General features: G+C 41.5%; 1 protein-coding gene, 1 long non-coding RNA gene and 1 pseudogene across 23 annotated transcripts in view; 1 reads left to right on the plus strand and 2 right to left on the minus strand.

Moving 5' to 3' along the window:
- Nucleotides 1-26,012, plus strand: part of LOC311605065 (small ribosomal subunit protein uS2-like) — a 986,626-nt pseudogene that overhangs the window by 225,397 nt on the left and 735,217 nt on the right. The window lies entirely within an intron of this gene.
- Nucleotides 1-26,012, minus strand: part of NSD1 (nuclear receptor binding SET domain protein 1) — a 120,220-nt gene that overhangs the window by 89,006 nt on the left and 5,202 nt on the right. For 12 of the 21 annotated variants that reach the window (XM_084795736.1, XM_084795731.1, XM_084795721.1 and 9 more), the window contains 2 exons: nt 24,677-25,620; nt 2,528-2,663 (listed from right to left, as the gene is read on the minus strand). In XM_084795736.1, coding sequence (XP_084651862.1) covers nt 2,528-2,663; nt 24,677-25,603 — 1,063 coding nt within the window. In that variant the 5' untranslated portion in view covers nt 25,604-25,620. The remainder of the gene's footprint in view (nt 1-2,527; nt 2,664-24,676; nt 25,621-26,012) is intronic. The other 9 variants (XM_084795732.1, XM_084795729.1, XM_084795725.1 and 6 more) reach the window with 1 other exon arrangement.
- On the minus strand, nt 4,110-8,485 carry LOC311605370. The gene is made up of 2 exons (XR_014781915.1): nt 5,876-8,485; nt 4,110-4,782 (listed from the first exon to the last, which is right to left on the minus strand). It is a non-coding gene; the product is annotated as an uncharacterized lncRNA (long non-coding RNA).

Raw genomic sequence — 26,012 nt, forward strand, 5'->3', positions numbered from 1 at the left:
GGCTTTATTCATGCTAGGCATGAATTCTACCTAAGCTGAGCTACGACTGGCCCCTAGAGTGAATTCATTAGAAATTAGAGAATATTTTTATTATTTTCTGTAATCAAACAGATAAAAACATATATAACTTTAATTATCCCTATATACATGGAAAATAATTAAGTTTAACATTTCTAGACCAATATAACTGCTAATTTCTGTATCACAACAACACATCACTTAAGAGTGAACTTTTATTTATTTATTTATTTTTGTTTTGTTTTGTTTTTATTTTTGGGTTTTTCGAGACAGGGTTTCTCTGTGTAACTTTGGCTGTCCTCGACTTGCTTTATAGACCAGGCTGGCCTTGAACTCACAGAGACATGCCTGCCTCTGCCTCCCAAGTGCTGGGATTAAAGGCGTGCGCCACCACGGCCGGCTTAGAGTGAACTTTTAAAACCATGTATCAGGCCAGCCCTTATAGCGCTTCAACGACAGCACATTCATCCTAGAACAGTACACTCGATTTTTATCAACACTACAGGCACTGCATGACATGCTACCTTTCACATCCCAGGAGCAAAACACATGCATGGTACTTTCTGTTCCTAGAGCAATTAAGATCCCTCTAGTTAATTCTAATATAACCTTCCAAGGCTTAGAAAGATTGCTTCATTGTATTTCTCTAGTAGTATGTGCAAAGTCTCAGGATAAGTTCCTAAAACCACCAAAAAACTAACCAAAAAGAAAAAAAAGCATTAGGCTGGAGAGATGGCTCAGTAGTTAAGAACACTTGCTACCATACCAGAGGACCCAGGTTCAATTACAAGCACTTGTAATTCCAGTTTCACAGTATTCTACCCATGGCCATGATGCAAAGACATACAAACAGGTAAAACACTCGTATACATAAAATAAAATAAAAACCCTGAAGTCTGGAGAGATGGCTCAGAAGTTAAGAGAACTTGTTGGTCTTGAAAAGGACCCAGGTTTGGTTCCCAGCACCTATACGGAGGCTCACAACTATCTAAACTCCAGTCCCAGGAAATCTGACACCTCTTCTGAAAATGAATAAATAAATAAAAATAGAGTCTTTCAAAAAAATATTGAAAAAGCAAGCACTAGAGGGCTAGAGATGTGGCTCAGTGGCTAAGCGCACTGACTGCTCTTCCAGAGGACCCAGGTTCAATTCCTTCAATTCCCAGCACCCACCTTACATACAGGCCAACCTAGACTACAGAGCATGTTCCAGACCAGCAAAGGGGGAAAAAAAGCACCTAGGCACACACTTTTAATCCCAGCACTCAGGAGGCAGAGGCAGGTGGATCTGAGTTTGAACCTGGTCTACAAAGTGAGAACAGCCAGGACTGTAACACAGAAAACCCTGTCTTAAAAGAAAAAGGGAAAAAAAAACTATATAGGCAGAGTTTCAACCTGTTGAGGCAGCTCAGCCATTAGGAACACTTGCTGTTCTTTCAGAGGACATGGAGGCTTAAAACCAACCAGAACTCCAGTTCCCAGGGACCCAATGCCTCCTTCTGCCTTCCACTGGCACTGAGTATGCATGTGGTACACATATATACAGGCAGGCAAAACAACACCACCACCACCACCAACAACAACAACAAAAAAAAACAACCCACTACTGATGGAGCTCACTGGTAGAGTGCCTGGCTACAGAGCCCAAAATCCCAGGCTATACATGATACCACATAAACTGGGTGGCACACACCTGTAATCCCAGCACATGGGAGATGGAGGAAGATCAGGTGCTCAGACAGTTCAAGGCCAGGCTGGGATACCTGAAACCCCATCTCCAAAAAAATAAGGGGGGCTGTGAAGGGCCTGGGGACATGCATTAATTGATAAAGCTAAATTACTGTTTCCAATTCCCATCGTATAACTGAGAATTTTTATTTAAAACAGTCTCACAGTGCAGCTGTCCTCAAGTGCATGATTCTCCTGCCACCATCTTTCAAACCATGAGATTAAAGGCAAGTACCAGCGCGCTGGCCTAACTACTATTCTTTCTTTTATTTTTTTGTTTGTTTTTTGAGACAGGGTTGCTCTGTGTAACCTTGGCTGTCCTGAACTCACTTTGTAGACCAAGCTGGCCTCAAACTTAAAAAGATCTTCCTGCCTCTGCCTCCCTAGTGCTGGGATAACAGACATGTGCCACGGTGTCAGGCTGTCTGACTACTTTTCAATCTCAGAGTAAGACATACTTAAAAAGATGAAAGCTTTTAACAGTTCCCAAAATTTCCAAAGGAAACAATGGATTACTGCTAAGTAACAAAAATCCTAAGACATAGCCGGGCGTGGTGGCGCACGCCTTTAATCCCAGCACTCGGGAGGCAGAGGCAGGCGGATTGCTGTGAGTTCAGGCCAGCCTGGTCTACAAAGTGAGTCCAGGATGGCCAAGGCTACACAGAGAAACCCTGTCTCGAAAAACCAAAAAAAAAAAAAAAATCCTAAGACATACTAAAAGCAGCTCAAGTTTATGATTCCACATTGTATTTTATAAGAAATAATCAACCTAAGTTATTACCTTTCATTTTTGAGTGCGTATTAATCAATGGATCAGAACAAATCCTGCAGGGCCACCATGGGCGTCTCTTGAATTTTGCCCAAATGAGATCTCCAACTTCATATTTCAGTGGTGTAGACTTTTTCTTCGGTTGACACTTTAGACAGACAAAACATTGGGAATCAGAATAAATAAAACAGTCAGGGCATTATCATCCAATCAGAATTCTAAAAAGCCAATGCCTAAAAAACACAAAATGAAAACCCAGTCAGGGTCAGCTAGATGGCTCAGTGGGTAAAAGCACTGGCCACTAAGTCTGACAACCTGAGCTTGATTCCAAGAATCATATTCTGTGGAGAACAAACTCCCATTTGCTACCCTCCCACCTCCACATCAGCACTGTGGCAAACAGCACCCACTCACATCCATAATATTTTTTTAAAAATAGGTGGCAACTCAGCTAATAAATGATAAAATAAGCACAAATTACCTTGACTCAACTGTGCATACTACACCTTTTAGGATAATTCTCAAATTGTTTTACATTCTCATTAATAGTTATAATGAAAAAATATCCTAAAACTACACAGGATATAGTGGCACAAACCTTTAGCTCTAGTACTTGGGAAGAAGAGGCAAGAACAAATCTCTGAGAGTTCAAGGCCCTGGTCTACATAGTGAGTTCCAGATAGCCAGGACTACATAGTGAGACCCTATCTCAACTGAAACAAAAACAACAACAACAACAAATAAAAATCAACCCTGGAAGTACAAGCCATACTCTAATCATGCCAAGATACCCCTCACCTGAGATTTTCCCTTGATATACAAGGAAGATTTACAAATATTGCACAGTACAATAGGAACAACATTCAAATAGAAGACAGTATAAGTATAAATGAAACTCTTAGGAATTGTTCAACATAGAAGCTCAGGCTGAATCTTTTCTCCAAAAATGTGCCTCAGCCTAGTCTACAGAGCGATTCCAGGGCAGTCAGGGCTTGGCACTGAGAAATTCTGTCTCCGAAAAACGAAACAAAAATAATATACATGATTGATCTTCTAACTGCCACCATTCCAACTCTCAGGTCCGTATCTCTAAATAGCACAAATTAAATAGCACCAAATTCCTGCTTTCAGAGGAAAAAATTTGTGTTTTACAAGCCTGAGCTTTCAATCTTTACATACCAAAAAAAAAAAGTGCAAACATACTAAGGTATTTAGCAGAGGCCAAAATAAGATACAAGAACGAAGAACAACCTCCTCTGCTTAATCCAAGGAGACACAAAACAGTATCATTTTGCTCTAAGGGCCATGTCTTCAAAGGTGTTTAGAGAGATTCCTCCATCAGACTAAATTTTCCTTCCTAAATGCCTGAAACTTAGCATTCAAGTGGTCAAAAAAAGAGTATAATGAATAAATTCACTGAAATACTTCAGTAAACGATGAATGGTGCCTTCATTCAAAAGCTATTAAAGGATGGGGCTCATTACAATATGTAAATTATTTTTCAATCATAAGATTGCTTCAACTTAGGGCTAAGAGAAGGCCTGATTAAGTGTAAGGACGATCTTTCAGGACTGTGGTTTCATCCCGCGCGCGCTCTCGCGCGCTCTCTCTCTCTCTCTCTCTCTCTCTCTCTCTCTCTCTCTCTCTCTCTCTCTCACACACACACACACACAGACACACACACACACACACACACACACACAATAGCTTCCGACCATTTCTAATTCTAGTTCCAGCAGGTTTGATGACCTCTTCTGGCCCCTACTGCCACCAAACACACACGGGTACACAGACACACCCGGCTCACTTCTTCATTTTTATAGAGTCACTAGTAATTATGTGGAAAATATGTAACTTCCTTTGTGCATGGTGGTGCATGACTTTAATCCCAGCACTTACTTGAAAGGCAAAGGCAGGCGGATCGCTGTGAGTTCGAGGCCAGCCTGGTCTACAAAAGGAAGTCCAGGACAGCCAGGACTGTTACACAGAGAAACTCTGTCTCAAAAACACAAAACAAAACTAACAACAAACAACAACAACAACAAAGCCCTAGGAGCCATTTCCAATCAATTCAGAAAGATTTTTAAGTTTGTTGACAATGGAAATTTTAAAGCCTGAATGAAGCCTGTACCGTGGCAGAAGCCTTTTAATCCCAGCAATTGGGAAGGAGAGACAATGGTGTAGAAGTTTGAGTACTAAGAGTTCAGGGCTGGCCAGGTGGCGGTGGCGCACGCCTTTAATCCCAGCACTGTGAGTTCGAGGCCAGCCTGGTCTACAAAGTGAGTCTAGGACAGTCAAGGCTACACAGAGAAACCCTGTCTCGAAAATCAAAAAAGAAAAAAAAACAACAACAACAAAAAAGAGTTCTGTGCTGGCATCAGCTACACTGCAAGTTCCATGCTAACCTGACCTTCGTGAGATCTTGTCATACAAAACAAGAATCTTTTATTTGCCAAAATCTAACTGATACTATAATTTGTATTTACCTAACTAGGGTACCTATATTTCTGACGTAATCTGTAATTTAGGAATAATTTGTCAGCCAGGCAGTGGTGGCACATGTCTTCAATCCCAGCACTTGGGAGGCAGAAGTAGGCAGATCTCTGTGAGTTCAAGGCTAGCCCGGTCTACAAAGCAAGTCCACGACAGCCAAGGTTACACAGAGAATCTCCGTCTCAAAAAATTAAAAATAAAAACAGAAGAATAATTTGTCAACCGGTCATGGTGGTACATGCCTGTAATTCCAGCCCTTGAGGAGGCAGAGGCAGGCAGACCTCTGTGAGTTCAGGGCCAGCCTGATCTATAAAAGCAAGTCCAGGGCTGAAGATATGGTTCAGAGGTTAAGAGCATTGCCTGCTCTTCAGAAGGTCCTGAGTTCAATTCCCAGCAACCACATGGTGGCGCACAACCATCTGTAATGAGATCTGGTGCCATCTTCTGGTGGGCAGGCATACATGCAGGCAGAACATTGTATACATAAAAAATAATAAATCTTTTAATAAAAGCAAGTCCAGGACAGCTAAAGATAGACAAAAAAAAAAAAAACACAAAAATAAAACAAAAACAAAAACAAAAAAACCACTGTCTTAAAAAAAAAAAAAAGAATAGCCTATCACCAGGTAGTGTTGAAACACAAATTTAATCCCAGCACTCAAGTGTGCCTGAAGCCAGCCTGGTCTATAAAACCAAGTTCCAGACAACTAGGGCTACACAGAGAAACCCTGTCTGAAAACAAAAAACAAAAAACAAAAACAGCTAGGGTTTTTGTTTGTTTTCGAGTCAGAGTTTCTCTGTGTAGCCTTGATGGTCCTGAACTCACTTTGTAGACCAGGCTGGCCTAGAACTCAGAGATCCCCCTGCCTCTGCCTCCGGAGTGCTGGGATTACAGGCATGAACCACCACACCCGCCTAACAAAAACAATTTAAACAAACAAAAAAGAGAAAATGTCAATCATTGATAAATATTATTCAAGTCCTAATAATGTAAATAATACTTACTTGATATTCCAAAGTATCCAGCATAATGATCCTCCTTAAGCTCTCACAAGGCACAGCTTTACACTCATATGCTACAAGACACCTGACATCTTTGGTGTCCAAGCATAGGTGTACCCATGTAGGCACATACTACACGTACACACATACACAACTGAATAACAATTATTTAGTAAACTGCAGAACAAGGATTCAATACTGGATGACACAACTAAGATCAAACTACTAATGACTTACCTAAATTCCTAAATTCACTAACAGTAAAACCTAGTTACTTTAACTACTGTGAGAAATTCAGTCAGAACTGAGGATACAGAAGTGGCCCTGCCTTTTCTTCATATACCTAATTATAATATTATCAAACACAATACCAAAAAAATTAATGTGCTAAATTAAGAAGGAAATAAGGGGCTGGAGAGATGGCTTAGCAGTTAAGAGCACTGACTGCTCTTCCAGAGGTCATGAGTTCAATCCCCAGCAACCACATGGTGGCTCACAACCATCTATAATGTGATCTGATGTCCTCCTCTGGCCTGTAGGGGTACATGCAGGCAGAGCTCTGTATACATAATAATAAATAAATAAAATCTTAAAAAAAAAAAAAGAAGGAAATAAAAATCAAAGCTACCAAAGAAATAATAAGTACTAGTGGAGAAAAGTAAGGTGGTTATTTTAATACACCCTGTTAAGAGATCAAAAGATCCAGGCTGGAGACATACCTCAGAATACAGAGGACCCAGGATTGGTTCCTAGCACCCACATCCATTAATTATAATTCCAGGGGATCTGACACCCTCTTCTGACTTCTGTGGGGACATGGTATTCATGTAGTAGACATGCATGCATGTGGAAAAAATTCACATAAAATAAATCTAAGCAAAAAAATGTTTCTAAGATATTAAAAGATTTCTTCAGATAGACTAAGAGTAATAACCATATGACTCAATAATTCTACTCATAGATATACTCAAGAGTAATGGATACACAGCCAGGGCTTAAGTATAGTTCAGTGGTAGAGTACTTGCCTACTATCTATAAGAGCCTGTATGCCATACCCAGTACCAGAGGGAAGACACACACACACACACACACACACATATAAATGTTCACAGGATTATTCACCACAGTAAAAAAAGTAGGAAAAGAAAATCAAATGGCCACTAACTTAAGTACGGAAATATATAAGATGTGATGTGTACATAAAACGGAATTTAGTTAGCTCTCCCTATTTAAGGGTCTACACCTGCAGATTTACTAACAGTAGGTCAAAATTTTTATTTGAGGGGAGCAGAGCACTACTTAGGAAGCTAAGGAAAGAGGGTCCCTAATGTGAAGTCAGAGTGAGATACATGAGTTCCATGTTCTAACACTGGGGAAGTACAGAGGCAAGGCAGGCTCCAGAGCTTACTGGACAGTGACCTCCATGCAATTACCTGTACTCGCATATGAACACACAAACCACAAGATTAAATTTTTAAAATAAGAAAAAAATTAGGTAAAAAGTAATTGAGGAAGACACCTGACATATTTAGCCTCCAAACACAGATTCACCCATGTACATACACACACAAACAAATCATTGTCGCCTTATACACACGCAGAATAAATAATTGAGTGTATTGCACATGCCTGTAACCCCCAGCACTTAGGAGATGAAGGCAGGAGGATCAAAGCCAGCCTCATCTACTATAATATATAACCAAGTTTAATGCAATCCTAGACTGGCTGAAACCCTGACAAAAAACGGGAAGGACAAATGACTAGATGGCTCAGCAGCTAAGGTCATTTATTACTATTCCCAGCACCCATACCGTGGCTCACAACCATCCATAACTCCCAGACACGCATGTGGTACACATTCATACACATAAAATAAATCCTTAAAAATTAACAAAAACAAAAAGATAGATAAAGGGATAGAGAGCTGGCTTAGTGGCTAAGAGCACTTGCTGTTCCCCCAAACTCTCAGTTCCAATAAATGGAAATACAAGTTTTAGGAAGAAACATTTTAAATTTACTCTGGGTGAGTGGTTTTGTTTTTTAGTATATATGGGTTTTTTCCTGCAAAGATGCTTGGTACCCCCAGAGGCCAGAATAGGACATAGGACATCCTAAAACTAGAAACCTTGTCTCAAACCCCTGCCCCAACAGAAAGAGAGAAACAGATAAGGCCAGGTAGATGCAGCCCAGCAGCAAAGCCTGGCCTGTCACATACAGAATTGTGGTTTTAATCCCTAGTGGCTTCCCACCACGCAAATAAAGTATCACACACATTAGCTCATACTTGAAATCCTAGCAAGTAGGAAATGGGGCAGGAACATCAGAGGTTTAAGGCCAGCCTGGGCAACTAGGCCATTTCAGGCCAACCCTAAGCTCTATAGTGAGACCATCTCCAAAAACAAACTTCTGCAAGCAGTTCTGGGGATCAAACCCAAGGCCTACCACTGAGCAAAGCCTCAGCTCAAAAAAAAAAAAAAAAAAGGTTTAAAGAGGGTTACTCATATTACCTTGAATATCTTACATTACCTTCAAAGATAAAATTCAAAGGCTCTCTGACATACCCATCAGGTCTTCAAAACAAAAAAAAATTTCAACATCTGTCTTAGTAATTTTACTTACAGCTGGATTCTGTCTCTTTATCTCCTCCTCTGTTCTCCCCTTAACAGACAAGGTCTCACTAAAATAACCCAGGCTAGATTAGAACCATGATGCTCCTACCTCAGCCTACCAAGTACTATAATTACTGGTCTGTAACATACCAAGTGTTATCTGTCCTGATATCCTAACGTGATCATTTCCCGTCCCTCTCATATAATAGAGGCACACAGATGTGGGGCACACAGCCTGTAGTTCTCTACAGTACTAGGTATAAATGAACCCTTACTTACTATTTGCTAACTATAAATTCAAGCAAGTTGCTTAACTTCAGGGCCTCAAATCCACCATTTGTAAAATGAAAACAATGTGGAAGCAGAAATAACTATCTAGATGGCTGCCGCTCTTACAAAGTACCCACACTTAGTTCCCAGGCCAAAGCAGCTCACAACCACCTGCAGGGGATCCAAAGGGCTCTTGCATGGCCACCTTGGATACCTACACACATATACACATACTAACCCAATACATAATTAAAATAATAACAAATTTAAGCCAGGCATGGTGGCACACATTTAATCCAAGCACTCAGGGAGGCAGAGGCAGGCGGTTCTCTGAGTTTGAGAAGAGCCTGGTCTACAAAGCCAGTCCAAGACAGTCAAGGCTACACAGAGAAACCCTGTCTCAAAATACCAAAAAAAAAAAAAAAAAAAAAAAGCAGCAGAAGCAGCAGCAGCGATATGGCATAGTGGATACTGCTATTGTCACCAAGCCTGAGGACCTGAGTTTGATCCCTGGGACCCACATGATGAAAGGAAAGAAACACCTCCCAGAAGTTGTCCTCTACCCTCTGTGTGTGCCATGGCACAGTGCACCCCACCCTCCCACACGCATATAAATAAATACATATAATAAAATTTTAAAGAAAGCAAGGTCTAGGAGCTGGTGGTGCATACCCGTAATCCCAACACACAGAAAGCCAAGAACACAAGCTGGAGACCAGACTGTGAGGGCTACACATGGTCTAACACCTGGAAAAGAGAGAGGGACTAAGTATGTAGCTCAGTAAAGAGCACATGCTTAATTCTTACAGGGTCCTGGATTTTATCCTCAGAACCAAATATCAGAAATGTATTCTGAGGATGGCACAAAGTAGGCAATGCTGGACAATCTTCAGCCTAGGATAAAAAGTATTAATACTTTTAAAATTCACAAAAGGCAACCAGGTGTGGTGGCACCTGGGATAAAAAGTATTAATACTTTTAAAATTCCCAAAAGGCAGCCAGGTGTGGTGGTGCACGCCTTTAATCTCAGCACTCAGAGGCAGAGGCAGGCAGATTGCTGTGAGTTCAAGGCCAGTCTGGTCTACAAAATGAGTCCAGGACAGTCAAGGCTAACACAGAGAGACCCAGTCTCGAAAAAAAAAAAAACAAAAACAAAAAGATAAAATTTTGCCTATCAGCACCTACTTCAGATTAAGAAACCCATCTACTGACTAAACACTATCATGGCCTCTCTGAAAGGCAACTCAAGTACTTGAGCACATGGTAGTAACTCTTACCTGGCATACTCAAAGCCCAGGATTTAATTACTGCTATCACTTGCATAAAAAAAAAAAGCCTGTGTTTCTTCTTAAAAAATAAGTACTTGCAGGGCCTGGTTGCACACACCTTTAATCTCAGCACTCAAGAGGCAGAGGCAGGTGGATCTCTTTGAGTTCGAGGCCAATATGAGCTACAAAGAGAGTTCCAAGACAGCTGGTACTACAGAGAAACCTTGTCTCAAAAAACCAAAACAATAGTATATCTTGGTCTTCTTATGGGACTCCTAACAGAGAGTGAGCACTGTCTCTAATTCTTTTGCCTGCTTTTGGGACCCTTTTTTTCCTACTATGTTGCCTACTCCAGCCTCAGTACAAGGAGAGGTGCCTAGCCTTTTCGCAACTTGATATTGTCACGTTTGGTTGATAAGCCTGGGAAGCCTGCCTTTTCTAAAGGGAAACAGGGGAGTAGTGGATGGGGGTGGGGCAGACTGGAAGGGGAGGAGGGAAGAGAAGCTGAGATCAGGATGTAATATGTAAGAATAAATTTAAGCCAGGCATACTGGCGCGCACCTTTAATCCCAACACTTGAGAGGCAGAGGCAGGCAGAATGCTGTGACTTCGATGCCAGCCTGGTCTCGTGTCCAGGACAGCCAAGGCTACAACAGAGAAACTCTGTCTCGAAACACCAAAAAAAAAAAAAAAAAAAAAAAAAAAAAAAAAAAAGTAGAAAGAAAAAGAAAAAGGAATAAATTTAAGCAAGGCATGGTGGCACATGCCTTTAATCCTAGCACTTGGGAGGCAAAGACAGGAGGATCTACGTGAGTTCAAGGCCAGCATGGTCTACAAGAATCCAGGACAACCAGGGCTACTCAGAGAAACCCTATCTTGAAAAACCAAAAACATAAAACCAAAGAATAAATTTTTACAAAATTTTAAAGAGTATTTTTTTTGCTACTTGTTACTATTGATACTAGATTTGCTTTTCTATCTCGATTTTGTATGTGTGTGTGTGGCTTCTTATGTGTGCATAAATCAGCAAGTGTGCATGTAGAGGTCCATTCTATCTTCCACCCTGTGGGGCCGGAGACTGAACTCCTATCATCAGGCTCAATTAGCAGCAAGGTCTTGTACTCACTCAGCCATCTAGTCAAATGCGCAGTGTGTGTGTGTATGAATATAAGAATGAATGAATGATTGAATTAATTAGTGTGAGAATGTAAATGAGTGCAGATGCCTAAGGAGGCTAGATTTTCAGGAAGATGAAGTTATAGGGAGATATGAGCTATCTGATATGGACGCTGAGAACACAAGTATTCAGGAAGAACAGTACACACTCTTTTTTGTTTTGTTTTTTGAGAGAAGGTTTCTCTGTGTAGCTTTGACTGTCCTGGACTCACTTTGTAGACCAGGTTGGCCTCAAACTCACAGAGATCCGCCTTCCTCTGCCTCCCGAGTCCTAGAACAGTACACACTCTTAACTGCTAAGCCATCTCTGAAGCTCTTTTTTTTTTTTTTGTTTCCTAACATAGGGTCTCCCATGTATAACCCAAGGTGGCCTGGAACTCATATGTAACATGGGCTAATCTCAAAGTCAAGGTCCTCCAGGCCTATGCTACTGGCTTAGTTTTTGAGACAAGATCTCACGATGAAGTCCAGGATACCCTCAAACTCTCAATCCTGCTTCAGCCTCCTGAGGGTGGTTATACTACCCAGAATGTTATCCTTAAGATGCATACATGTCTATTCATGCAGTGAGATACATACAAGACCAAGTATTACAGAACTTACATAAATAGCAAAATAATGAAAACAAACTCAATGTTCATCAACAATGACTAAGTATTAATTGTGGTACACTCAAACAATAATCTAACGACATAAAAATGAAGCAATTTGGGGCTGAAGAGATGGCTCAGCAGTTGAGAGCTTAAGGCTATTGCAGAGAACCCAGGTTCAGTTCCAAGCACCCACATGACAGCTCATATCTCTTAACACCCTCCTCTGGCCTTCAAGGGCACTGCACATATGTGGTACACGTAACAGGCAAACATTCATACACATGAAATAAAAATAAGATCTGGGGCCAGAGAGATGGCTCAGAGGTTAAGAGTACTGTCTGCTCTTTCTGAGGTCCTGAGTTCATTCCCAGCAACTACATAGTGACTCACAACCATCTATAATGTGATCTGATGCCCTCTTCTGGCCTGCAGGCAAACACTGTATATGTAATAAATAACTCTTAAACAATAAAAAATAAACAAATAAAATCTGTTTTTAAAAGAGGCAATTCTTTTTTGTTTAGTGTGTGTGTTGTGTATGTGTATATCCACCTGTCTGTGACTACAAGTAGATGCGGAAGGAAGATGGTAATTTGTGGAAATTGGTTCCAACATCAGGTCATCAGGTTTGGTGGTGGCAAGTGCATTCACCTGGTAAGGCATCTTGCTGGGCCCCTTTATTTTGAGGCAGGGCCTTATGTAACCCAGGTGGCCTCCAATTCATAGTGTAAACAAGGATAGAGTTGATCTCCTGGTTTGGCCACTACCACCCAACTACTGGAATTGTTGGTGTGTACCATCACACCTAACTGCTGTAAGAGCCTGCAATTCCTGTTACCCCCATGCTGGCTCAAAGCTGTTTGTAACTCATAAAGCAGTTCTTTATATAGATACATGATACAGTGTGCCACATATCACAGATAAAAATACAGTAAGGTACAGGCAGGAGGACTACCCAAGGTTGTCTTTTCCTATTGTGTATGTGGATATAGAGGCCAAATGATATACTTCTTAGTCTCAGCTCCTCAGGAGAGTAAGACAGAGGATCACCTGATCCAAACACCAAACGTGAACTTGGGCAACACAGGCAGATCTGTCTGAAGAAAACAAAATAAACAACAAAATTAAATATCGCCTATGAAAAGGGTGTGTGCTAAGTATTTGGTGTATGGGTGTTCTGTATGCATGCCTGTGTCCCACAGATGTTCCTGGTGTCCATGGAGCATCCAGGGCATCAGATCCCCTGGTCGTAGAGTTAGACAGCTGTGAGCCACCGTGTCGGAACTAGGAATTGACCTCCAGTCTTCTTGAAGATCAGACTCTTATTTACTGAGTCATCTCTCCAACACTCATATGAAAATTTTTATCTTACACTTTGTTCCTTGAAACAGAAAGCAACTGCCAGGTGGTGGTAGCATACGCCTTTAATCCCAGTGCTTGGGAGGCAGAGGCAGGCGGATCTCCGTGAGTTCAAGGCCAGCCTGGACTACAGAGCTACTTCCAGGCAGCCAGAGCTTTTACACAGAGAAACCCTGTCTCAAAAAAAGAAAAAGAAAAAAGAAAGAAACAGAAAACAACTTTAAATTACTGTCAAAAGTAAAATAGCATACAATGTAAACAGAAGGCTTACAAATGGAATCTGTAGCAGTTACAAAGCATCTGACAAGGGGAACTGCTGGGAATGAACTGGGTACAAAAGAGCCCTGGTGGAAAAAACTGTTAATCGTTACCAAGAGGCTCCCAATATAAATTTAGAGGACTAGAAAGAAGCTGAAGTCATGGCAAGTTAAAACCCAGCCTAGACTGCATAGCAAGACCCTGTCTTAAAAAGAAAAAATTATCCTTATATCATCACAAGACTAAAAAAGGAAATAAGTTGTAAGCACCTCCCACACAACAGACTTTTATAAAAATAAGTCTTTCTAGATTTTAACTGCACTATCAGAAAAAGAAAGTTTAACATTTCTAGTAAATGTGTACTCCATACTGAATATACAATTATTAAAAATAACAACCTAATAAATCCCTTCAATTAATCTTCTATTTCAAACACAGTCACTGAAATGAAGGTAAAATACTCTCATGTTCATGTTACAAATATACTTTGTAGTACAATGCAAGCAGAAAATCCCAGCACTTAGGAGGCAGATTCAGGCGAATCACTGTGAGTTCAAGGCTAGCCTGGTCTACAAAGTGAGTCCAGGGTAGCCAAGGCAACCAGAGAAACCCTGTTTCAAAACAAAAACAACAAAAAAACCAAAACAAAACAAAAAATGCAAGTAGATGTCACTTGCCATGACTGAAATTTTTATTAAAATGTTGCCCTTTGTTAATAATTTAAACCAGGCTGTAGTGGAACATGCTTTTTTTTTTTAACCCCAGCACTCGGGAAGAAGAGGCAGGCCAATCTCTTGAGTTCAAGGCCAGCTTTGTCTACAGAACAAGTTCCAGGACAGCCAGAGCTACATAGAGAAATCCTGTCTTAGGGGGAAAAAATTCTGATGGGTGTGGCACTGCATGCCTGTAACCCAACAATTGAGTTCCAGGGTTACATAGGAAAATGTTTCAAAAAACAAATTTATATGTGAGTGGGGGAGGGAGGGAGAGAGAGGACTGAGAAGGACAGACACTACAGAGGATCACCTAAGCTATAAACTAGCCTGGTTCCTGGTTCCAGGCTAGCTTGAACTACATGGTAAGACCATGTCTCAAACAAGACAAAGGAAAAAAATTTGTAACAAAGACCGCAGCTCAGTTGCTACCATGCCTGCTTAACATGCATGACATCTGGGACTCTACACCAACACCACTGGGTATGGCAATTACACACTTGTAATCACTGCTCTATGGAGGTAGTGGCAAGATCAAGGTCATCTTCAACGAAATAGCTAATTTGAAGACAGCCTGGAATACATGAAACTGTTTCAAAGAGAAAAAAAAAAAAGAGGGCTAGAGAGATGGTTCAGAGGTTAAGAGCACTGCCTACTCTTCCAGAGGTCCTGAGCTCAATTCCCAGCAACCACATGGTGGCTCACAACCATCTATAATGTGATCTAATGACCTCTTCTGTCCTGCAGGTAGAGAACTATATATGTATTAATAAATAAATCTTTAAGAGAGAGAGAAAGAGAGAGAGAGAGAGAGAGAGAAGAAAACAAAGTGTAATACCCAGTGCTATCCAAATTGTGAGCAAATGCTGGACCCAATACTACATACTGCTGTATCAAATAGTGCCGGTTTTAGGTTTTGGTTTTTCCGGATAAGGTTTCTCTGCATAGCCTTGGCTGTCCTGGACTTGGTTTTGTAGACCAGGCTGCCTTTGCCTCTCCAAGTGCTGGGATTATAAGCATGTGCCACCATGCTCAGCTAGTATAGTTTTTTTTTAAACTACTTTTACTTAGTATGGTGGCACAGAACTTTAATCCTAGCACTCAAGAGGAAGAGGTAGGGAGATTTCTGAGATCAGCATGGTCTACATTATGTGTTCCATGTCAGCCAAGACTATATAGTCTCAAATACATAGCCAAAAAAAAAAATTTTTTTTTAACTTTTTATTTACATTTATGTGCGTATGCAACATCATGTTTGGATGTCCACAGAAGGCAAACGAAGGCATCAGATCCCCTGGAACAGGAGTTACAGGTGGTTGTGAGCCAAAAACATCGGTGCTTAGGAATCAAATTCAAGTTCTTCACAAAAGTAGTAATAGCTCACCAGGCATGGTGGCGCATGCCTTTAATTCCAGCATTCAGGAGGCAGAGGCAGGAAGATCACTGTGAGTTCAAGACTAGCCTGGTCTACAAAGTGAGTCTAGGACAGCCAGAGCAACACAGAGAAACCCTGTCTCGGAAAACAAAAACAAACAAACAAAAAAAAAATTGTAGTAATAGCTGATAACCGCTGAGCCATCTCTCAGCCCTGAACTGTTATAATTCTTTATAGAAATCAAAGCAGGTGTAAGCCTACCAAGAACTACAAAGTTACCTTTGTCCTGATAATTCTGTTGGAGTTCATCCTTAGAAAATGTCATAACTATAAATCTAATACAGTATCCACCTATCAAGACTTATCACTTATAGGTAGGTACAGTGGTTCATGCCTATAATCCTAGTGTTTGAGCTGGACGTAGTGGCACACACCTTTAATCCCAGCATTTGGGAGGCAGAGGAAGGTGGATCTCTGTGAGTTCAAAGCCAGCCTGGTCTACAAAAAAGGAATCCAGGACAGCCAAGATAACACAGAGAAATCCTGTCTCAAAAAACAAAAATAAAAACAGAAACAGAAACAAACAAATCCTAATGTTTGAGAGGCCAAGACTGGAGGAGTCTCAGGCAACCTGGGCTATAGAGTGAGATCCTATATAAAAACCAAAAACTATTATCACCTCTAACAAAGAAGCAATATCAGAATCTTTTTTTTTTTTTTTTTGGAGACAGGGTTTCTCTGAAGCCGTGGCTGTCCCGGACTCACTTTGTAGGCCAGGCTGGCCTCAAACTCAGAGCAACCCACCTGCCTCCGCCTCCCAAATGCTGGGATTAAAGGTGTGCGCCACCACACCTGGCCAATATCAGAATCTTAATTCTACCTTTTGTATACTAACACTTATCCTTAAGCTGTTTCTAAAACACTTCAAGCCAGTTATGATGCAACACCTCTGTAACCCCAACACTCAGGAGGCTAAAGGAAAAGGATCTTTTTAGTCTAAGGTCAGCCTAGCCCTAGGCTTCCCCCCGCCCCCAACTCTTGAGACAGGGTTTCTCTGTGTAGCCTTGGCTGTCCTAGACTCACTCTGTAGACCAGGCTGGCCTCAAACTCACAGCGATCTGCCTGCCTCTGCCTGCTGAATGCCCTAGGCTCTTTTAAACAGATGTAGCTTTACACACAGAATTCTATTACCCTTTAACTGTTCTGTAATTTGTGTTAGATCGTGGCATGGTATAAATCATCAGATATACTAATTATTTAAAAAAAAAAGTATGTAAGGCCAGGCATGGTGGCACACGCCTTTAATCCCAGCACTTGGGAGGCAGAGGCAGGTGGATCTCTGTGAGATAGAAGGCAGCCTGGTCTACAGAGTGAGCCCAGGACAGCCTAGGCTAGATAAAGATCCCTGTCTGGGAAAATAATTAAAAAAAAAAAACTTTAGGTATAAGGTGACAGTGACAATTAATGTGACATTAATGTCCATTTATAGCAGAGGCATAGCAGCTCCAATTACAGCATAGAAAGAAATCAGAGATAACACAGGGAGTATACTCTCATAACATAGAGTATGACTAGTTTCAGACTGTTCCTGGTTTCTAAGAGATATCACATAACCAGCGATAATTACTTTAATTTAATCTATTAAAATGGTTCATTTTCCAACATACATTTTATCCTTATAGCAATCCCCTCCCTTTTGAAAGGGGTCTTACCACACAGCCCTGGCTGTCACTGGCCATCCTACTCAGCCTTCCGGCACTCTTTAGTATTAGAGAGTCAGAGGTGCGGCTCAGCTGTAGGAGTGTGGGCCTAAAATGTACAGAGCCCAGGTTCTAGTCTCCATTACCTACACGAATTGGGTTTAGTAGCACGTGCTTAATTCTTGCACTGGGAAGTGGATAGACCAGGACACGAAGCTCATAGCCATCTTCCACTAGAAATGGAGTTTAAAGATACTGTGGGAAACTTTTTTTAAAAAGAAAAAAACAAAACCAAGGCATGGTGGTGCACACCTTGAATCCTAGCACTCGAGAGGCAGAAGCTGGTGGATTGCTGTTGAGTTTGAGGCCAGCCTGGTCTACAAAGCAAGTCCAGGACAGCCAGGACTACAAGAGAAGCTCTGTCTCAAAAAAAAAAAAAAAAAAAAAAGGAGTACTATAGTTGTTTTCTATAAGGTCACCAAGATGTAAAAAGTTGTTTAAAATTACATTTAAGGTCAGGTGTGAAGGTGCATGCTTCTAATCCCAGTACTTGGGAGGCACAAGAAAGAGATCTCTGTGAGTTTGCACAGCCAGCGAGGGTGACACAGAGAAACCATGCCTTATAAATAAGTAAATAACAAATATGAACTACACTTGTGTCTACATACATGTGCATGTATGTAGAAAGAAGCAGATTAGAACTCCCCAGTGTCAGTCCTCTCCTTCTACCATGTGGGGCCCAGGAACTGAAGTCATCAGGCTTGGAGGCAAGTACTTTTTACTGGCTGAATGATCTTACCAGCCCAAAATATGAAAAGAACTCTAAAGGCCTTTATAATTTCACTAGCAGCAGCAGACATGAAAACCTGATAGAATATATTAAGGACACATGAGCATGCATCACTTTTTTTTTTTTTTTTTTGGCTTTCCTGGAGATAAGGTTTTTCTGTTCCTTGAGCCACCTCCCCCACCCGGCTTAGTATGCATCATCTTATTGATTCTCAAAAAAAGTTTCTAAAAATAGAAACTATATGTAAACCAGGTGTGGTGGCGCATCCCTTTAAACTCAGCACTCAGGAAGGCAGAGGCAGGCAGATCTCGGAGGCCAGCCTGGTCTACAAAGAGAGTCCAGGACAGGCAAGGCTACACAAGAGAAACCCTGTTTTGGAAAAACCAGGAAAGAAACTATCTGTAAACTATGGGGTCAAAAACGTAAGCAGCCCAGTGCAGCGGCTCACATCTTTAATCCCAGTACTTGGGAAACAGAAGCAGGTAAATATGTGAGTTAGGCCATCCTGGTCTACACCACAAGTTCCAAGACAGCCAGTGCTAGTGTAAGTAGACAGGCATGGTGGCACACGCCTATAAATTCAGTACCTGGAAGGAGGAGAAAGGAATATGCAGAAATGTTAAGATCAAGCTCACCTACTCAATGAGTCTGAAGTCAGCCTCAACCACATGCTTGAAATTCTCTCAAACCAAAGAAAAAAAGGTAAAATAAAATAATGGCTTTATTGGTTCTTAAACAATGTTTCAAAAATAGAAACTATCTGTAAACTGGGAAGGGTGGCATACACCTTTAATCCCAGCACTCAGGAAGGCAGATGCAGACGGATCTCTGAGTTAGAGGGCAGCCTGGGCCAGAAAGAAAATTCTAGGACAGCCAGGGCTATTGCAGAGAAACCCTGTCTTGAAAAGCCAAAATTAATTAATTAATTAGGATGGCTTACTGAATCATAAAAGGAATGGACATCACTGGGCAGTAGTTGCACATGCTTTTAATCCCAGCACTCAACAGCAAAGGCTGGCAGATCTCTAAGTTCCAGGCCAGCCTGGTCTACAGAGCTAGTTACAGGACAGCCAGGGCTACACAGAGAAACCCTGTCTCAGGAGGAAAAAAAAAAGTGCATCATTTAGAATATAGATAAGGAACTTTTAAAGACTTACCAAGTCTTATAGCATAGGGCTACTGATACTCTGGAGGCTGAGTAGGGAAGATAGTAAATTCAAGGACAACTCAGGCAGCTTAGCAAGACCCTGTCTCAAAATATAATGTTAAAAAAAAAAAAAAGGGATGGGGGCTGGAGAGATGGCTCAGAGGTTAAGAGCACTGGCTGCTCTTCCAGAGGTCCTGAGTTCAATTCCCAGCACCCACATGGTGGCTCACAACCATCTATAATGAGAGTTGGTGCCCTCTTCTGGTGGGGAGGCACACGTGCAGGTAGAATATTGTGCACATAATAAATAAATCTTTAACAACAACAACAACAAAAAGGATAGATACACACACACAAACACACACACACGGTAGAGCACTTGCCTAGCATGTACAATAACCTAAATACAATTACCAACATTAACCAGCCCTACAAATGAAACATCTGAAGATGAATGTCTTTGCACATGGTAGGTAGGGTCAGAGGGTCAGGAATATACATGGCCTGGACTGTACTAGTGAAATGGTTCCATTATCATCACTAGCAACACAACTACCACTAGATGATCCCAACATATTCAGCAAAGACAAAATGCAAACAGCAAATAAGCATGGGACTAGAAAGTTAAGAGTACCAGTTATTCTTCCATAGAACTTGGATTCAGGCCTGGCAGTGGTGGCGCACGCCTTTAATCCCAGCCCTTGGGAGGCAAGAGGTAGGCAGATCGCTATGAGTTCAAGGCCAGCCTGGTCTACAAAGAGAATCCAGGACAGCCAAGGCTACACAGAGAAACCCTGTCTCGAAAAACCAAAAAAAAAAAAAAAAAAAAGAACTTGGATTCATTTCCCAGCACCCATGTCAGTTCACAACTATCAGTAACCCAAATTCCAAAAGGTCAGATACCCACTTCTAGCCTCCAATGACATTGCACACAGGTGTGTATAGACATTCGTGAAAGCAAAAGCACCCATACACCTATCAGCAAAAATATAAATTAAAACTACAATGAAGGAGCCAGATAGTAGTGGTGCACACCTTTAATCTGAGCACTTAGGGGGCAGAAGCAGGTGGATCTCTGAGTTCAAGGCCAGCCTGGTCTACACAGTAAGTTCCAGGCCAGAGAGAGCTACACAGAGAAACCCTATCTCAAAATAGCCCCTACCCCAAAAAATAAAACCACAATGAAGGGACCTGGGAAATGGTTCCGTGGGTAAACTGCTAGCCTTTCAAGCCTGACCACACAACTTCCATCCCAGGAACCCACAGAAAGCCAGATGCACTTGTAATCCCAGATAGGATACAGACACAGAAGAACTGCCTAGAAACTCATGGGCCAGACAGCCTAGAGTGCTGAGAATACACAAGAGACACTACCCTAACAAAAGGCATGGAGATAACTAAGTCAAGCAAGCTATCCTGATCTGCATGTGACTACTATGGCATATCCATGCACAGGCACGTGAGCACACAACTAAATTAAAGTTTTAAAAACACAATGGAGCAGGATGGCATGGTGGCGCATGCCTTTAATTCCAGTACTCAAGAGAAAGAGGCAGACAGATCCTTGAGTTTGAAGTCAGCCTGGACTACAAAGTGAGTTCCAGGACAGCCAAGGATACATAAGAGAAATCCTGTCTCAAAAAAACAAAACAAAAAAAGCTAAGTTCAACTCATTAATATTACCTTGCTTTGTTTTTTTATTTTATATGGAACCTAGGGCCCTATGCATGGGAATCCATCACTCCACTGCTACTGAGCTAAACTCCAGTTGCTGTTATTTGTTTTGGATTTGGTGGTACACTTTTGGTTTTGGAGCTGGTGTGTGTGTGTGTGTAACAGTGCCCTACTATGTGTTCTAGGATGGTCTTGGATATTCTATGTAACCTAATCTGACCTGAACTCGCTACCCTTTATCCCTCAGAGTTTTGGGATTACAGGCATGAGTCACTCCACTGTCCTATTGTTTCAGGGTTTTTTTCCTTTTGGTTTTCTGAGACAGGGTTTCTCTATGTAGCCTTAGCTGTCCTAAACTCCATTTATAGACCCAGGTTGGCCTCAAACTCATAGCAATTCACCTGCCTTTGCAACCCAGAGTGCTGGAATTAAAGGCATACACCACCAGTTTTATTCTTACATTTTTCACTTTATTTTGTGTATAAACATTTTGTCTGCTCGTTTATCTGTGCACCACATGGGTGGAGCACGGGAGGAGGCCAGAAGAGGGAGTCAGATCTCCTGGGACTGTAGTTACAGAGGACTATGAGCCATGAGGTAGGTGCTGGGAACCTGGGTCCTCTGGAAGAGCAGCCAATGCTCTTAACTGCTGAGCCATCTCTCCAGCCTCTCAAGATTTATATTTTTCATTATGTATGCATATATGTATGAAGGTATGTGTTCATGAGTGGGTATGACCATGGAGACCAGAGATATCAGATCTCCCTGGATCTGGAGTTACAGGTAGCTGTGAGCTGCCTGATACAGATACTGAGAATCAAACCTAGGTCCTCTAAAAGAGGAGCAGGTACTTATTAAATGCTAAGTCATCAACACACACACATACACACACACACACACACACTCTCTACATCTTTTTTGTAATAGCATCTTACTGTGTAGCCCTAGCTGACCTGAACTCTGTATATAGACCACGCTACCCAAGAATTCAGAAACTCACCTACTTCCGCCTCTAATGTGCTACAACACCCAGCATTTAAATCTCATTCTGTATCCCAGCCTGACTTCAAAATCAAATCCTGCCTTCAGCCTCCCAAATGCTGGGATTACTGACCCATGCCATAACATCCAGTTTAATACCACATTTTATTTGTTCCCCCCCCCCCCTTTGGAAATGATCATGACATAAGGTGATCATGACATCAGTTTGCAATCAGAATTTCTTTGTTAAAAGTTTCAAACTTATCTAGAGACAGTTTTCACAGTGAAGTCCTAGCTAAATAAATCAATGTAAGTAGATGAGCAAACTTGGTGGCACATGACTATAATGCCAACAGGAGAATTTTGAGTTTGAGGCCAGCCTTGGCTACATGGCAAGAAAAACCAGAGACGGTTACACATCTGTAACTCCACCCTGAGATGGAAGCAAGAGGATCAGAAGTTCAAGGTCATTCTCTGATATATACAAAGTTCAAGAGCAGTCAAGAATTACATGATATCCTGTCTCAAAAATATATACTTAGGAGCTGGCCAGTGGTGACCCATGCCTTTAATCCCAGCAAATCTCTGTGAGTTCAAGGCCAGCCTGGTTTACAGAGTGAGTTCCAAGACAGCCAGGGCTACACAGAGACCCTGTTTCAAAAAAACATATACATATGTACACATGTACACACATACACATGTGTGTACACACACACACACACACACACACACACACACACACACACACAAAACCTGGCAAGACACACAGAAGATAAAGGAGCTTTTAGCACCAAGCCTGATGACCTTAGTTTAATCTCTGGGACCCACATAGTAGAAGGACATCAGTAGTACTCAATTCTGACTTAAATTTTCAAGTACCATAAAAACCCACATCTTTTTTTGGTTTTGATCACTATAGCTCCGGTTGGCCTCAACCTGAAGACAACCCTTCCTGCCTCAGTTACTTCAGTGCTAAGAACCAGGCATGAGCCATCACACCTGGCTGGATCTGGGCTACATTTTCTATGACATCTCTTTTTACAAGGCTATCAAAAAGACAATATAAACTAAATAAGTCACTGCCTGTTCAAACTTTGAAATCAATCTTTTTTCAACTTTACCTAGTATGTACAATGTATACAGGTTTGTGCTAGGAAGAAAAAGTAGCAAATAAAATTTTCTACCTTTATACAAGTTTGTCAACTACCAGGTTAGATGCATAATCTACTCAAAAGATTTTTGGGGTGGGGAGGGTGGTTTTTTGAGACAAAGTCTCACACTGTAGACTGGGAGACTTAGAATTCATTTTACAACACAGGTGGGCCTCTAGAATGTTGTGATTATAGGCGTAAGCCACTCTGCCCAGCTCTCTTACAGTTCACAGGACCAATGCTAGACTACATAGACCTGATGAGCACCACACAGGTTTGCATTTCTATTGTATGCTGCTCTGCCCTCAGAGCTAATGCATATGTGAAAACAAAGACAAAACTGCACACATGGACTATTAACATCAACATGAACCCAAAGAAAAACTGTTTGGGCTGCCAGTAGATTTTCAAAATAAACTATTTACTAATATACATCCAGGACAATACAACACAAATTCAAGAGATCCACTGCAGCCAAGTTTTTAAAATCTATAACTGCCAAGCTAAGAAACCAGACTATTAAACCATAGCTGGTAACAATCAATAGAAACAAAGGTGACACACCCACATTCTCTCTCTGCAACTTTAGAGATTGACAGAAGTATAAGATTAAATAAATTTTAATGCCTTCAAAACAATCATCTATATACCCATAAAAATTTTTAGAAAATCTATGTTGTATTTTCAGGTATCTGTTGACTCCCAACAAAAACATAATCCTCTCTGGTAACATTACAAGTGACCATGAGCATAGTGTTAAGAGTAGAAACAAAATCAGAACCAAGTAGGTAAGGCTAAAAGTAATCTTTGCGAGATCAAGTACCTTTAATTTTATAAGTGATTAAACAGGGGCTAAAGAGATCAACTGGTCAAGAAATTCTAAGTTCTACAAAACAAAAACTCTCTCTCTTACCAGCACCCAGCAATACTACAGAGCACTAAGAACCTCATGTACTCCTCTCCATTTCTATACACGTGTGTTCCTGCAGTCAAGACGTCATCTATAGTCACTTCACAACGTAAAACCAGAAAGCCTTATCAAGCTCAGCTGAGGGGTGGCAGTTATCAAAGCACAGACGGCTGTAATTTTACAAGTAGTTCAGAAAAAAAGAATTAACCTAATTTAAATTTTGAGTGTTGGCCAAGAAAAGTTTCCCATCTTAGCCAAGTTAAATCTGTGCCCAAAACACACTTCACCGTGCAGCAAGTCTGGCCTGTGAGAAAACAAGTCACGCTTTATGTAGAAACAGGACCCCAGGTCACACACTGGTTCCCCTGCACTAAGGGCATCAGCAGACCAAAGCTCTTTAGTTTTTGTTGTTGTTTGTTTTTTGAAGCTACTCAAATGTATACCTACCTGTATCTTGAAAAGTAAACCTGACCTCAGTCAAATGCCCTTAGAACTTTAGCACTCCTCAATGAAGCAATTTGGGATAAACTATGAAGAACCAAATTCACACAAAACCAAAGTAAAATTTCCCAAAAAGCTCATCGTTAGCTTCCAGCTATGAACTGGCAACAAAAACAAATTCAAGTTTCCCTTTAAGTGGCCTGTATATATACATTCACGTATGTATTTAAGTTGTACCAAAAGCTGCTTACAAATGGCAATTCCTGTGAAGTAGATGATGATGAAGCTCCAGGTAATTCTAGCATGTTTCCTAATGTACTGGTGCTGGAGTCTGGATCATCCTGAAAAGATAAATTTATTGAGTTAAATTGCTCTTCTACGGTAATGTTTGTGTCTCCTAGTGAAATGGGGGCTGGGAGGAGGGCTGTCTTTTCATTGCTTCCGTCCACTTCACTTCTTTGTTTATTTTCCTCTTTTTCGGTTTGAGGAGCTAACGGCAAGAATGGCCGTGTGACCGCGCCATGTCTACTCCCTGGTGTGCGCTCGAGTTCACTTCCCATGGCCACTTCTACACCATTTTCTGATTTAGGCTCATAATTGCAGGTGGCATTGGTCTGAGTCTCCTCAAAGATCTCCTCTATACTCTCATCCTCTGTGACTGGCTGTTCTGGGTCCATTTCAGAATCTACATCTGCATCGTCCACACAAGTAAAATTCTCAAAGTGCAGAAAGCCATTCTTGGTCGTCTTTGTTACTCTTAACTGGAGTTCAGGGGAGTTATTACAAGAGGGCTCCTGTTTCATAGCAAGTGCTGTTGGACCACCAGGACTCAAGGAAGTGCAAACATTTGGCGACTGAGCTCTTGAATCACTTTTTGCAGGGTCTTGAAAGGATTCTGATCCATCAGCAGACCCACTTAAATACTCTACATTGATCATGGAGGCCAAATCCTGTAGTCTCCGCAGTGGAATATAACAAGATGGAGAATCTTGTCCATAAGCACTTTGGGATGTTCCACTGGCAGGCGGTAACTGCATAGTACACCCATTAAGTGGCTCAGAAAATTTGGATTGACCATTACCGAAAGGGCTGTCCTTGTCTTCGGGGGCATCTAAATTCACTGGATTAGAAAAGGTCAGCAGACAATTTCTTCTAGATAGTTCACAAGTCTGATCCATACTGTGCCCGCATCAACCTGAAATCCAAAAGACACAGCAATTAATCTGAGTTACCAGAGCGTCTGACTCTTCCCTTCAAAATGGCAGCCACTTCTGAAGGCCTAGTGGCCTTTCTGCTGCACTTCCAAGGACGGAAAAAGTTCTCCAGGCTGATGACAGGAAAATGGCCTCAGTGAGTCTCCGAGAACTACATCTTCCCGGAGCTGGGTAAATCCTGCCACATGGAAACAGCCTGTTCCTCCTCCCTGCACTGCAGACTGGTGGACACTGGGGCTGAACTAAAATTAAAACCCTTTGGCAGTCAAAATTCCCAGTCTCAAAGGAGAACCCTCCTCTCCTCCTCCCCACACCCAAGACCCGACAGCTAAATCGCTTGAAAGAGAAGGGGCTGCGGGTTTCGGGGGGGCAG

Source organism: Acomys minous (assembly GCF_964271855.1).
Source record: "Acomys minous genome assembly, chromosome: 9".
Classification (NCBI taxonomy): Eukaryota; Metazoa; Chordata; class Mammalia; order Rodentia; family Muridae; genus Acomys; species Acomys minous.